The 13,682-nt window shown below is 40.5% G+C and overlaps 2 protein-coding genes across 2 annotated transcripts; one reads left to right on the plus strand and one right to left on the minus strand.

The window, feature by feature from the left end:
* The first annotated feature begins 5 nt into the window (after positions 1-5).
* eif3jb (eukaryotic translation initiation factor 3, subunit Jb) lies at positions 6-5,513 on the plus strand. The gene is made up of 8 exons (XM_032509967.1): positions 6-230; positions 377-465; positions 1,829-1,886; positions 2,015-2,118; positions 2,225-2,321; positions 3,590-3,760; positions 3,887-3,960; positions 4,322-5,513. Exons 1-8 carry the CDS (start codon positions 218-220, stop codon positions 4,448-4,450), a joined length of 735 nt encoding a protein of 244 aa, XP_032365858.1. The 5' UTR covers positions 6-217; the 3' UTR covers positions 4,451-5,513.
* Positions 4,764-13,140, minus strand: cilp (cartilage intermediate layer protein, nucleotide pyrophosphohydrolase). Its single transcript, XM_032508049.1, has 9 exons — positions 13,029-13,140; positions 12,192-12,355; positions 9,998-10,051; positions 9,636-9,905; positions 9,268-9,447; positions 8,844-9,149; positions 8,601-8,709; positions 8,329-8,477; positions 4,764-8,190 (listed from the first exon to the last, which is right to left on the minus strand). Exons 2-9 carry the CDS (start codon positions 12,250-12,252, stop codon positions 5,834-5,836), a joined length of 3,486 nt encoding a protein of 1,161 aa, XP_032363940.1. The 5' UTR covers positions 12,253-12,355; positions 13,029-13,140; the 3' UTR covers positions 4,764-5,833.
* Between the last annotated feature and the right edge of the window lie 542 nt (positions 13,141-13,682).

Below are 13,682 nucleotides of genomic sequence, written 5' to 3' on the forward strand. Positions count from 1 at the left end.
AACCCACACCATATCACCATCCATCATATGTTTACTATTCAATTAAATAAATAAAAAATACCATTTGAGTGTATTGTTGCCATTGCTCAGGGAAGTCAGGTCATAGGATAAGCGTGACGACGGCCAGAAGGTGGGAGCTGTTGCCGAACGTGGCCAACGGGTTGCAGCACTGGCTTCACTGTGAGCCCGTCAGACAAACACAACCAACACAGCCAACATGGCGGATTGGGGTGAGAAACTAAGTTGGGAAGGATAGCTATCTGTACATCATCCGCTTGTCACAGTCTTTGTTTTGCAAGCAAAACACTCCGTTATTGTCAGACTCACTCGTTAGATGTGGATTGGCTTAACAAATTTGATGTTGTCGTTTTTACAGACGCTGAAACCTTTGATCTGGAGGAGCCGATTAAAAAGGCGGCAGCGATGGACAAATGGGAAGGGGAAGACGAAGAAGACGAGGTTAAGGTAAATTAAACCCTGTGAGATGGGATTAAAGATAGCCTTCGTGTGTAGGGGTTAATGTTTAGTGAGCTGTTAGCTGGACCGGTTGTTGTCAAGCAAATGCGGAGTTAAAGTATCGACCCGCTGTGGTGCCATGCTTGAGGCTTGCCTGTCACCTCCGAGCCCGGGTTAGCTTTTTGCTAGCTGACAGCTAGCTAACTCATGTGGCCCCACCAGGCAGTAAGTAACGTTTGTAACTTCGATTTAGCTGCCTTAACAGTTGTGGATTAAACTTTATTTATTGATGCTAATGTTTGTTTTAATTCGAAAACTGACAATTACCGATAGTGAAACAATGATTGGATTTCCATGGATAACGTAAGTTAGCTAGCTTGAAGAAAACCGGGGCCACTTGGCTATCCTAGCTAACGTTAGCTCCCATATCAACTTTCGTCTGTGTTTGGTAACCTCGACGATAGCGTCGTTATTTTAAGTGGTTTGAGTACTTGTGTGGTTAATATAGACGGTTATCTCATTATTGCCCAAAGTATGTTGCATTAAACGATTATAGGTGATTAGCATCTGTGTCATGTCCTGGATTCCCTTAGCTTCAGTTAACGTTAATGTTCAACATGAGGCGGAGTTAGCTTGCCAGCCAACTTTAGCCACAATCAGATGAAACCATCTGGGTTGATGACTCGACTCAAGGCAAGGACGAGATCTAGAACGTTCCAGCTTCCCAACAGGCTTACAGTAAGAAACTAGTGCATAGTTCATACTGCAGTACAGGTGGTTATTAGCTGAATGTTGACATGGTTGATGTCCAGAAACCTCGGATAAGTGACCCAGGGAAAGTGCTAGTAGAGGCCTCATCGATTGTTCAGTTTTCTGTCACATATGGTGCAAACTAAAGAAACTGATGTCCTCCATAGTACGAAACTGCCGGCTTATTCAGCAAGCAGGGTACAATCTTTGTGTCCGACCAGGGACCAACATGATTAATTATTGTCCAAAATGCATATATTTGTAATGCAAAATCGACTGTATTGTTTATTTACAAAATGCCCAAATACAACAGCTAGTGTGTCAAAGCTCATTGAGTAATGTGTGTATATCTGTGAAAAGTTGAGTTAGTTATTCCATTTACAGTTTGTGAGGTATTGTATTTCTCGGATAAGACAACTGTGTTTTTTAGTTATTGAATAAAGCTAAACGATAAGACATTGTAGTAGTGCAGTACAAATGTTTATTTCCTCATTCAAATATATAATAAACTTTCCCACTTGTCAAATTTTTGTAATATTAATTAGCATTTGTCTCAATTAGTGTTTTTTAACAGCTAACCTGCATAATAATATAGCGACTATCCCACCTTTTTTACTCACAGGACAACTGGGATGATGAGGATGAAGACGGCGAGAAAAAGGCAGAGATGAAAAAGCCAGGTACTGGAATGTATTTAATTTTCGTACTGTTTCAAGAACATAATACATTGTTTTGTATGTTAGTGGCAAAATTGTTTACTTTTACTGCAAATTCACATGCTTTATTATTCCGTTATGTAAATGTTTAGAGACAAAAGTTTCTGAGAAAAAAAAGTTGAGTGAGAAGATCAAAGAGAAAGAGAACCGGTTAAAGAAAAAACAACAGGAGCTGAAAAATGTGTTGGAGGAAGAGGTGAGCTTTTCTTTTTATACCCAATATGACATTAACAGTTCTATATATTTCTTAAACTGTTATTTTTAATGTTTTAATTTTGACTTTGTGACATCTGGTATTACAGAAAGAAGAGCTCAGTCCTGAAGAACAACTTGCAGAGAAAATAAGAGTGAAGGAATTACAAGAAGCTGCAGACTTGGAGCTAGCAAAAGATGCCTTTGGTAAGACAAAACACTCAAATAATTAAATGTGAAAACTCCTTGATCTTGTTTTAATAGCTAAAACCTAGTAGTCTTCCATAATACACACTACCATTTTTGTATAAATGAAACTGTACAACTACTGCATACCCTTTTAAGAGAGCATGTTGTTTATATGGATGGAAATGTTTCATTTGGGCTTTAATTCCATCTTTGCTTGATTGCCACCTTGGTTGTTTTTGACATTTCACATCAGAATTAGTTCATACACTCTTCTTTACCTGTCATGTATGTAGGTTGTGTGTTCAGGACCTCCAAAAAATAACAAACCAATACTTGATTTTTGAGGACTTTTTTTTTTTTTTTTAAACCCACAACATAAACCATAAAATTGAAACGGATCCATGAGTTTTTTTTTGAGAAAGTTGTGGCCAAGATGCATTTTACAGTTGAAAAAAATTAACTTGCCAGTGCTCTCTGGTGGACAACTATATAAAAGATCTTCTTCAGAGAAGAAAAGATTTTGCTTGTCACATTAGGAAAAGCACAAGTGTAAATAATCAAACTAATGATGACTGAAATCCATTTAGCTGCTTTGATTTTACAGTACTGGTATTGTGCATGCTGTTTACCTTCACACTCACTGGAGCACTTGATTCCTGGTGTGGCAATTTAAAGTGACTGCTGGAAAACTGGTTTATGTGTCCAATTCTAACTGGCCACAAACACTTTGGCATTTCTGTACTGCGATTTGTTGTTGTTGACGCTACTATCTCAGTATCCTCAAAATTCAGCAAAGCTTACAACCTTGAGCCTTGGTATAAACTAGGGGTATTTGATTAAAATTCAAAGATGTCCAGACACATTGAACTTGTATGGCACTTTTATCGAAAACAGATAGCTCGTAGATCTTTACCTTAAATAAAATTAGTCCTAGCACAATGAGCTTAAGGCCCACGTTGTTAGGTTCAAGAAAATGAGACATATTTTCATAAATCTTTTGTAAACAATCAATTTTACTAGCTAAATTGAGATAAGCTATTGCTGTATTAACTGGATTGGCCATGGTTGCTTGAAAAATCAAATTTTTCATCCCCGTTAATTCATCAGAATTGGTCACAGGTCCGGATAGAACCGCCACTCTGTCCCGTCCACCATTTTTTGATGCTCGGTATAAACTAGTAACACACTGGAGGTCCAATATAAGTCCATTTATAAATATGGCTTTTTATCTGTGACTCTGTATGCCCGTTTCAAAGAGACCTCATACAGTCATGTTTTTCTTTCAGGTGTCAGCAGCAATTCAAACATTGTCACTGGGATTGACGCCATGAATCCATCTTCTAAAGAAGACTTCACAGAGTTTGAGAAATTGCTGAAAGAAAAGATATCCCACTTTGAAAAATCTGTGCATTATTCAAGTTTCTTGGATTCATTGTTTCGGGAACTCTGTATTTCATGTAAGACCAGCATATTTTAGTTATTTTTTACTTAACAATATTGATTAATATGTTTATTCCCTGTATTAATACATTTCAATCAAAGCAGGCTTAACCAATTACTATTTTTCTTTCTGTCTCTCACAGTGGAAGTAGAGGACTTGAAGAAAGTCAGTAATTCCCTGACAGCCCTACTAAGTGAAAAACAGAAACAAGAAAAAGTGAGTGACTGCATGCTTGTTTTTACTCATAGATATATTTTAATTTTTAGTTCATATTCAGAAGGGGGTGCTGTTCACCTAGCAAAGTCATTGGATGTGTGCTCATAGTAGAAATCAACTGTGCTTTGCCCAGTCTGGTAGTTTGTTTTTAAACATTCATGTGGTTTCTTCATTGAATAATTAACATATATATTTCATAATATGAGGACAAAATGTAACGAGCCAATTTATCAGCTGAATAAATCAAGAATTTCTTTAGTTTGTTGCACAGTTGAACCAAAGAATTATGTGATCAAATTATAAAGCGTTTTTGATGTAAATGTGTTTTATAAAGTAAAGGGACTTTTATTCACCTGTACAGCAAAACAAAGGAAAGAAGAAGAAGAAAGGGGTCGTACCTGGAGGTGGATTCAAAGCACAGCTGAGGGATGACCTTGACTATGCAGAGTTTGATGGTGGCTATGCCCAAGACTATGAGGATTTCATGTGACACTGGCTCCATCACCACTGCCATTTTCCCCTCCCAACCCTCAGAAATGCAGCTGTACCTTCTCATGCTGTCCAGTGCCATCCTGGAAAAATCTGAACTATGTGTTGCCCCCTTCATTTTGCTTCAATGACCAGAAAGACTTTACCAGGGAGCATCCAGTCTCAACAACTCTTTATGTTCATACATATGGAATTGCCTTTTCTCTGTATCATTCAGCCTCGATTCTCACACACATTATCTGTTGGGTGACCCAGCTTCAAAAGAGAATACATTGCAACTGTTGTTGTCTGAGTTTTGCAGGGCTTATTTTTTATTAAGTGTTGCTCCTGTCAAAATGGCAGACACAGTATTGCAGTTAAAGTAAAGTGACATAGAAACACACGGTTCTATGCAAATTATTTAACCATATGGTCATGTATATTGTTCTCGCTTACCTGTCGATAGTTATCTTACAGGAAAGTATATAGTATCTATAACTTTGATTGCCATATTCAGAACAATTCTTTAAATCTTTATCTCTGGAAAAGTTGCATTCTTGGTGATTTTGAGACAAACACCACATGTAAGAAAGTAATTTTACAGAGAGCACATGACATTCACTGTAAGATAAAAAAAAAAAAGGGATGGTCAAGAATAATACATGTACAACCTCACAGCCATTCTCTTGAGATGTCTGGAATATCCTTGAAAATATGGAGCAAAGAGTACTTATGGAAATTATAGGTATTTTTTGTGCATGACTAATGAAATTTACTAATTTGATTTCTACTAATGCAGAAAATGTATGGATCAGACAAGTGGGTTAACTTGCTACAACTGGTCTCCTAATCATTGCTTCTGCAGGCTTGTATCAAGTGTGATGAGGAGCGGGGGCTTATGGGCCTTACCCCACCATGTCTTCATATGGGCTACAGTTAGTTGAAAGGGGCTTATTTCTCCTTTTCTTTATGAGCAATTGACCAGTTTCAATGTTACATTTACAGTTGGATACACACAATGTGGAAGATACGGCATCTGCAGTGTTTTATAAGCATCTAATTTAATAAATCACTGGTCAAATGGATGAGTTGTTTCTGTTCTTGTTTACATTAATGAAAAACATAAATGCAATAACACCCTGATAACAAATTTAAGGCATGTGTAATAAATACTCTATTTACAGTTTCAAGTAAATATTTACCACAGTACAGTTACAAATTTAAGGTGAAACAGAAAACAATTAAAATATTTGTCCTATTAGAAATAGGTCTATCTTTGTATAGTTACATATTCACTTAATTTGAAAGAAATCTCTATAAAATGTTTATCAAAACAAGGTTAATCCTATCCACTCTGATCTCCATTGCAGGTGTTGAGTTTGTCACCACATACTGCCTTCAGTGTTTAGATAGCGGCTTTTGCACGTCTTCCTGAAGGATTTCTGGTGCTACGTCTTTGGCTGCTGCGGGGTGCATTGGCCCTCAGCCCACGACGGTTCTGCTTGCCTTCTTTAACCCCGCTTGTTATGGTCTGACCTTGAGAACTCTGCAGGGCCTGGAAGGCACTCTGGCGTGTCACTTCACGATCTCCACAGGTGAACGTCAGCGCGATGCCCTCGTTGCTTTTCATAACACGAGATGTACCATCAGAAGTGCCATCAAAGCAACGTCCAAGTGCAATCTCTTTGGCTGTGCGGGGATCCTGGTCTGTCACTGTATAAATTCCATAGTTGTGGCCCAGAGGGTCAAGAGGTGCTAGCATGGTGAACTCATTGGTGTCGTTGTTTACCGCTAGGGGCAGATGGTTGACCAGATACTCCTGAAGCATTGTATTGACCTGATCTCTCTTACAGCTTCCTTGTGGAATCACCTTCAACAAGGTCCGATCTACACGTTCCTGATCATACAGCATCCCACTGCACTTGAACTCCAGGCACACAGCTGAAATTGTTGCCTGGTCCTTGTCACGGATGCTGCGAGAGTCCCGGAGGCCATACAGCTGTCCTACCGTCTTTGGGTGGGTGCCACCCATGTTGCGGGAGCGCACGTTGATCTCATGTGGGCTGCTGATTTTGACTTTGATGTAGCAGGCCCGGTATTCCATGGGCTTGGGCCACCAGCTCAGGTAGTCCTCTGTCCAGCTCATTGGGTCATCTTCATTAAAAGACACTGTGTTGTAATCGTAGCGGTCTCCTTCTACTCTTGAGAAGCGAAAGTGTGCCGCACTGAAAGGGGCCTCCTCACATTCTTTTAACTTTTCAAATGTGTACACTGGTCCATTGCTTTCCTCAGCTGTGTTGGGACTTGGTTTTGCCACATTGATGCTGAATGCAGTCTTCTTCACTCTCGGGTCCTCATGGTCAGTCCGCCTGTAGTTAAGCTTACCCAGGTAAGGCTGGGGCACTCCAATGAGATTGGGATTGAGTTTGGGAGCAGAAGAGACAGCCTCCAGCTCTTCTCCTCCAAGGTTAGCCATAACATAGGCAGAGTAAGCATCAGCTTTTTGTTCATCGCAGAAAGCAGGAAGACAGGCACCATTGGGGCCAGTGATGACGCTATCGAACCGACCCCAGGCACGTGGGTTAGTGGAGTAGCCAGCTGTGGGCTCCATGTTTATAAGACTCACCACAACTCCTTCCACCTGCTCACTGGGCATGAAGCGTTCACTGCGAAAGGCCCTCACTTTCACATAACACCTGCGGTTCTCTGGGACGTCCAGGTTAAAAAGACGTCTCTCTCTGATCTCCATGTTACCAATCAGAAAGGTTCTCTCCTCCCTTTTACCTCTTCTTTTCTTCTCCACATGTAGACTTCCTTCCTCCTCCCACAGGCCAGTATCAGGGTTCAGTGACCACAGCTTCATGGTGTTGAGGTGCTCAGACATCTTCACCTGAGCAGAATCCAGGAACACCTTCACTTCACCTGCGTTTAGGGGCTCATTGTTTTCCTCACCCCTAAAGTCAACTGAGAACATCCCGTAGGTTCTCAGTGGCAAGGTATCGCCTTCATCTCCTACAAAGTTGAGATCACTTTGAGCTGCATCAGCTGTGGAGACATCTCTGGGGTCAAGGAACGTTATGCTAGCATTTACGTTACCAGTGAAGACTTCTCCTTTTTCTGTATAAAAGGCGTAAGGAGGAATCTGGATTTGAACCATTGCCTCCTGGCCCTCTACTTCCCCAAGCTCCAGAGTGTTGATTTCTGTAGAGCTGATGGTCACAGGGTCTTTCTTTCTTAGAAGTTTGATCTCATGGTAAACAGCACCTCCTTTGGTATTAAATGGAAGTACCTTTGTGGTGTTGACAAATTTCTGCAAGTTGTCCACAAAAGTCAGGACTAGTCTATTTGTATCTGGAGGAACCTGGATGGAGAATGTACCTTTGTAGCCTGTGCGGCTGATTCGTACTCCATTCATAAAGACATGGCCAAATCTCATTGGCTCACCATTGTCGGCAGCGATGGCCCTACCGTGCACAATGGCCTTGGTGTCCACACATTTCTGGCAGCCACACTCAGTCACCACCATGGTGGGCAGTTGGTAGCTCTGGCATGTAAGCTGCCTCTCCTCCATCTTTTTGACACCACAGCAGTAAGCCATTTTGTCTTTGCACCTAATGCCATTGTCCAGCTGTCCAGCACATGAGCTTGAGGGGCACTTGCCCACATCGTAGTAGAAGGAGTCTGTGCTGTTTTGGTAGCAGTCATGTGGAAGACGGATAAAATGGGATTCAGGCTTGGGATTACATGAATGTTCATCTCTACCTGTATAAGAGATGTTGAAATCAAAATGTTGATTTAGTTTGATCATACTGCCACCTTTTGGAAGTAACATATAGTATGAACATATAGTATGTTTATTCATATTCCTGTATATTTTATATCAATTTATTGAGAACACACCTAAGACTTTAAGTGTAGCTGGTTTGGTCTTAATAGCCCCAGAGGCACCAGTTGCTCTGCAGTAGTACTCTCCAGTCTGCTCAGTACGCAGATCTTTTAGGACCAAGATGCTCTCAATATGCTTCTCCAGGAGACTGTTGTTATGAAACCTTTTGATTCACACAGAAGGAAAGGGGAGAAAAGTAATTTAATATACCTTATTATTCAGACTTTAAATGTATCTATGTGACTCAATAACATTTGTGCACTAATTTCACTATTACAAGTCCTACCATTGGTACTTGTCCGGTTGTGGTGTTCCTGCCACTTTGCAGCAGAAAGCAGCAGTTTGTCCCTCTCTCCTGGCCTTGCTCTCAGGGTTGCTCAACACATAAAGCTTCTCTGACAGATCACAATTGGGGGTAAAATAACCATTAGCTTCCTTACATGCTTGTCAAACTTGTCAGTAACATGCAGCTCAAAACGAACTTGGTGAACTGCAATCAAATATTTTGATCTAGAGGCATCCACCGTACCTGTTCTTTTCAGCTGGACACTGAGGACAGAGACACGTTCAGCACTGTGGGGCACAACAATGCTATGGGTGGCGTGACCCTTCAGGCTGACTGTCAGGGTGGTGTTGCCATCAGGGCAGATACCAGGGATGCGGAAATGGCCGTTGTGGTCGGTAAGGGTGAGGAGTTTGCCAGAACGAAGGATGGTAGCCCCTTCAGCTTTGAGACCCCCAGCACCACGAACAGAACCCAGCAGGATGTGTTCTTCACACATGCAGACATCACACTCAGCGTTCACTTTCCCCATTACACAGTGCAGGGAGCAATCTAAAGTGCAGAATAATACAAAGATGGCAATTTTTTGAAAACTGGGTCTCCCAGATCTGAAGAGTAAAAAGATAATTGCAGGAGAAGGGTAAGTCTGACTAAACCAGGGCTAGCTCACCTGTTTTTGGGCACTCCGGTCCATTGCATGCTTTCCCTTCCACTCGAGGTCCACTGCAAGGCATAGAGCGAGATTGGCAGTTTCTAGAGCGCAGTTGGACCCCCATCTGACCACAGAGTGCAGGGCATGGGCTCCAGTCAGACCATGGACCCCAGTCACCCTGAATGTTTACACTGTTATCTGTTGAAAAAGAGAGCGCAAAGGACAGTCAAAAATCAACTGAAATTTATCAGCAAAGAGGTCCTCTGTTTTTTTGCAAGTATATCATCAGCAAAGTTATAAGTCAGGCCTATGAGGTACAAGACTTGTAAATGGTCTTGATTTTACGTTAAGACTGAATGAATATTCAAGGTGTTACTAGATTGAACCTTTGGGACAAAGGAAACGGACTGCATAGTTGGAGCAGTTGCGTTCAGGACCCTGCTCCTCATTGATGCACCAGAAGCCCACAGTGGGGTCTGCATGGACCGTTTCCCCAGTTTCCCGAGCTGGAACCCATTCAGTGGTTCTGGCTTCAATTGCTCTGGGAGTCTCACACACTCGCGCACGGTAGTAGAAGCGAATGGCCTCCAGCTGCTCATAGTCTCCGCGACCTCCAGGGTGATCAACATTGAACCATGTGGTCCACTCATGGTTGTCTGGACAGAGCACAGAAACCTGTTAGGAATATGACTCAAACCACCAAAAAAGCCTTATTATAGTCATGACTACATATTTGGTTAAAAGTCACCATCAGAGTGGTACACAGCAGGGGTTGAGTCTCTGTTGTCTCTTCTCCATGATCCTGCAAGAAACAAAACCAAACTTGTGACACATTTCTTTGCACCTTGCACTACATTAATATCTGACAATGCACTTTGGTTCTCAATGCTCTAAAGTTAGTGAGCTATATTTAACTCAAACATTAAATAAGACCAGTAAATATCTAAAATCTAAAATCATGTTCATCTTGAGTATAATTTTTGTCTATCTGTAAATTCTGATTGCGAAAACCGGTTCTCGTTCTGGTTAAAGGAGAATTCTGGCCAATTTGGCAAAGTTGCCTTGGCTGTCTCCTGGGAATTCAGTTGGAGCAGTTAAAGATAGCTAAACAGTAGTGTGCAGATTGTGTTTGTGAAGAGTGAAGAGCGGAGTTATTCACAACGGAAGAAGTTTGGAGTAACGTAACTAGGAGAATATAGCAGATATACACACACACGGAAGAGCCTTTTGAGTTTGATGGTCGCCCTCATTTATTTGAACCCGAGAATACAGACGAAGAACTCGCCTCACAAGAGTTTGAAAGAACCAAACAGAGAGGGGCAACACACAGATGAAGCAGCTGCTCCAAGCGTGAGCTACAGCTGGCAGTAACGCTATTACTGTACAAGACACATGCATACTTAGCCCGTTTCCATGTAGTTACATAGTTACTGATATGGTCATAACCACTGCAGTGCTCAATTACCTATTTTCGAGGAGGACATAAACTACAATGTGTCGCCGCGAAGGAATGGAGGACACCCACTACAACCCCGCGGCGCTCGGGGGATTGTTGTCGGCTGTGGGAGGCGAGGAAGGCGGGGAAGAAGGCTGCCTGCCTGGCTAAGGAATCTACCACAGAGATTGACACTGCCAAGCCTCCTAGCCTACTCACCAACACCAGATCAATCACACACAAAATTGATGAGCTACAAATACCCCATGGAACTGCTGCTTTATGATTTTCACAAAAGCCTATCTGAACACACTTATCAATAGCAGCTAACTGCTAGTAGCTAACAGCTAGCTCTGGCAGCTAACCGGGCAAGCAAGCTACCCACTGGTAAGAACAAGAGAAGGTAGGTGAATTAAAACAACATCTGACTTGAAAACACATCTTAATGTTTAGGGCCCTGTTCATGTTGTAAAGACATATTAAGGCGTGCAAGTGTCTGTTAAGGCACTCTAAAACTTGCCCTGTTAACTGCCGTTTTAGCTCAGTGGAAGTTTGTACATGTAGCTGCAGCTACTCAGTGTTGCCTGCACCGATTCAGGTTGGGGATTTTTCAATCAAAAGTACTCGCATATTCATAACGATCCAGATTAACATTAAATTGGACGGAATTCTCCTTTAAGTAAAGAAATAATTATTTTTTTCACCACGTGTCAGAGAGATGTTTTGGGAGGAACAAATTTATTGCAGTTGATTGCAGTTGTGCGTATCTGTAACATCTGCACACTGTACTTCCGTTGTAGCTGTCTTAAAACAGACAGTTTTGAACATAACTGCCAGTCTTGTTACTGATTGAGAAAACTTAGTCAGGGTGATAAATTCAGTGGGGGCAACATTGATTTAGAAAACATGACTGCCCACAAACAATGTGAGTATACAAATAGGAACATGTTTGACTGCAGGTCAGTGTTTTTAGGAAAAACAACGTTTTACATTAACTTTTAATTTTCCTTTGATTGTACATTGTTTGATCAGCCTGCCTCTCCTATTATTTTTCAACATTGTATTGTAATGCACAACTGTGTCTGTGCTTAGATGTGCATACATTTGTAAATGTGCCCATCTGTAATAAGAATCAGAATCAGCTTTATTGGCCAGGTTTGCATAAACAAACAAGGAATTTGACTTTGGTTAATCTTAACACTCACTTAACATATAAAGAATAAAAACAGAAAGGACAGTAAGACATGTTAAAAATATAACAAGTATCATAATACAATTGAATTTACAAATTTCAAGAAATATACAATAACAAAGATAGGGAAGGAATGGTGCAATATCAGTATAGTCGGAGATTTAATATGTAAATATAAATATAGTGCAAGGCAGTTTGGTGCAATGGTAATATATTGATAATATTGCAAAAATGTGTGTACCTTTGTAGGAAGGGTGTTGTGATTTTTAATACCTATGTACCAACAACAAGACTGGATTTTTGTGATTGACCCACCTTGAGCAGAAACAACTGTCGTGATTCCCAGGAAGAGAAAAAGAAGACGCCTCACCAACATTCTCACACGCTGCCGCTACGACTGACCCTTGAACTTTCACCTCCCTTATGTGAGTTTCACACCAGGAACTCCAAAGAAGGTAGAGTCTAGCAGCACAACCTCACTAGTGGGAAAATGAAGACACAAAATGTTCTGCCAATCTAGTTCTTTAAGTAACACAACACATACAGTACCTGTAGATGTCAGTCAATTAAACAGGTATGTTATGCAAAAAAACTATGCACATAGATTGAGTTTAGTGAGTGAATAAAACAACGGTTCACATCTGGAACCAAAATGTTTCTTTGTGGATTGATTCCACCATCTTTTTTATTTGGGTGTAAAAACATGGCTGGACAGAAACCCCCCCTCTCAGATTACACATCTGTGTTAGCCATAACTATTTCTGCATCCACTGACAAAACACTGGCTACACAACACATCACACACAAGGTTTGCATTTGAGAAAGATTTTCTTTTTAAAATCACTAGCGAAATTGTACTTGACAGACTTTGCATTTAAATTAGAAGAACAGGAAAGATATAGAATAAAGTATGTTATGGGTTGCATGCAATAGATGCGAGTGCAGTTATTACAATAAAAGCTTTTAGCAGATATGTAAGTAGCAACACTAATCTAATTACAAAAATATAAATTACAGGCTCTGAGATTTAAATGTAATTTTCTGTTGTAAATTTTTTTCCATAAAACCCCTAAAACAGAGGTTGTTTTGTTTCTTTTTAATCTTACATAAATTTATTTAGGGGAATTTTTTTAAAATCTGTTTTCCATTTACCTTGTTGTTGAGTGAATGAGATCCTGGCTTCAGGGGCAATTTTTGTATAGGAAGGGTTTTTTTCTTTCCCTTTTTTTTTATATTTTTTTACCAACCTCCCTTTCCTTTGCTGGACTTGGTTTAATCACTTTTTCAAATGTTCTTTTTAGCCCCAGACCCCTCCCATCTCTTCGGGGGGCTCCCGGTGCTTTTGTTACACCCTTATCCTTTTAATTTATCACCCTTTGAAACCTGAACCCAATGGTTTAGATGTGATTTTATGAAAAGAAAAAAGTCAGGGGTTGGAAAAAAGCTGGTGTTTTTAAATCAAACCCTTTATTGGGGGAAAAAACCGGCATTTTGCCTTCCTGCTTCAGTTGCTACTTGACGGTAGCGGTTCTACATTTTTGTGAATGCTCAGGGAACAAACCTCTGGGCGTCAGGTTACTCAGTCTGTACTTTGATGCAAAAGTAAAACTGCAAAATAGGTGATTTGTATGAACAATTTGGGGAGGGTAATGAAGGAATTTTTTTAAAAAATCTTATCAAAATTTACTTTGATTCTTTATTAAACTGTCTTGCACAATGTCACACGTTTTGAAAAAATTAGGTATGTTGACTTTTTGGGATCAAAATGATTCATGAACCATCTGTGTAACAAAGTAAATAAAAAAA

This window comes from Etheostoma spectabile, chromosome 1, assembly GCF_008692095.1.
Source record: "Etheostoma spectabile isolate EspeVRDwgs_2016 chromosome 1, UIUC_Espe_1.0, whole genome shotgun sequence".
Taxonomy (NCBI): Eukaryota; Metazoa; Chordata; class Actinopteri; order Perciformes; family Percidae; genus Etheostoma; species Etheostoma spectabile.

Bases quoted from the DNA above. Each gene is read 5' to 3' on its own strand.
- eif3jb (XM_032509967.1), top strand. The intron at 2,322-3,589 runs GTAAGACAAAAC...TTTTTCTTTCAG, and splicing joins GCTAGCAAAAGATGCCTTTG to GTGTCAGCAGCAATTCAAAC. The intron at 3,961-4,321 runs GTGAGTGACTGC...TCACCTGTACAG, and splicing joins AAAAACAGAAACAAGAAAAA to CAAAACAAAGGAAAGAAGAA.
- cilp (XM_032508049.1), bottom strand. From the start codon at position 12,252: ATGTTGGTGAGGCGTCTTCTTTTTCTCTTCCTGGGAATCACGACAGTT. The intron at 9,448-9,635 runs GTTCAATCTAGT...CTTTTTCAACAG, and splicing joins CCGTTTCCTTTGTCCCAAAG to ATAACAGTGTAAACATTCAG. The intron at 8,478-8,600 runs GTAGGACTTGTA...GTGAATCAAAAG, and splicing joins CAACCGGACAAGTACCAATG to GTTTCATAACAACAGTCTCC.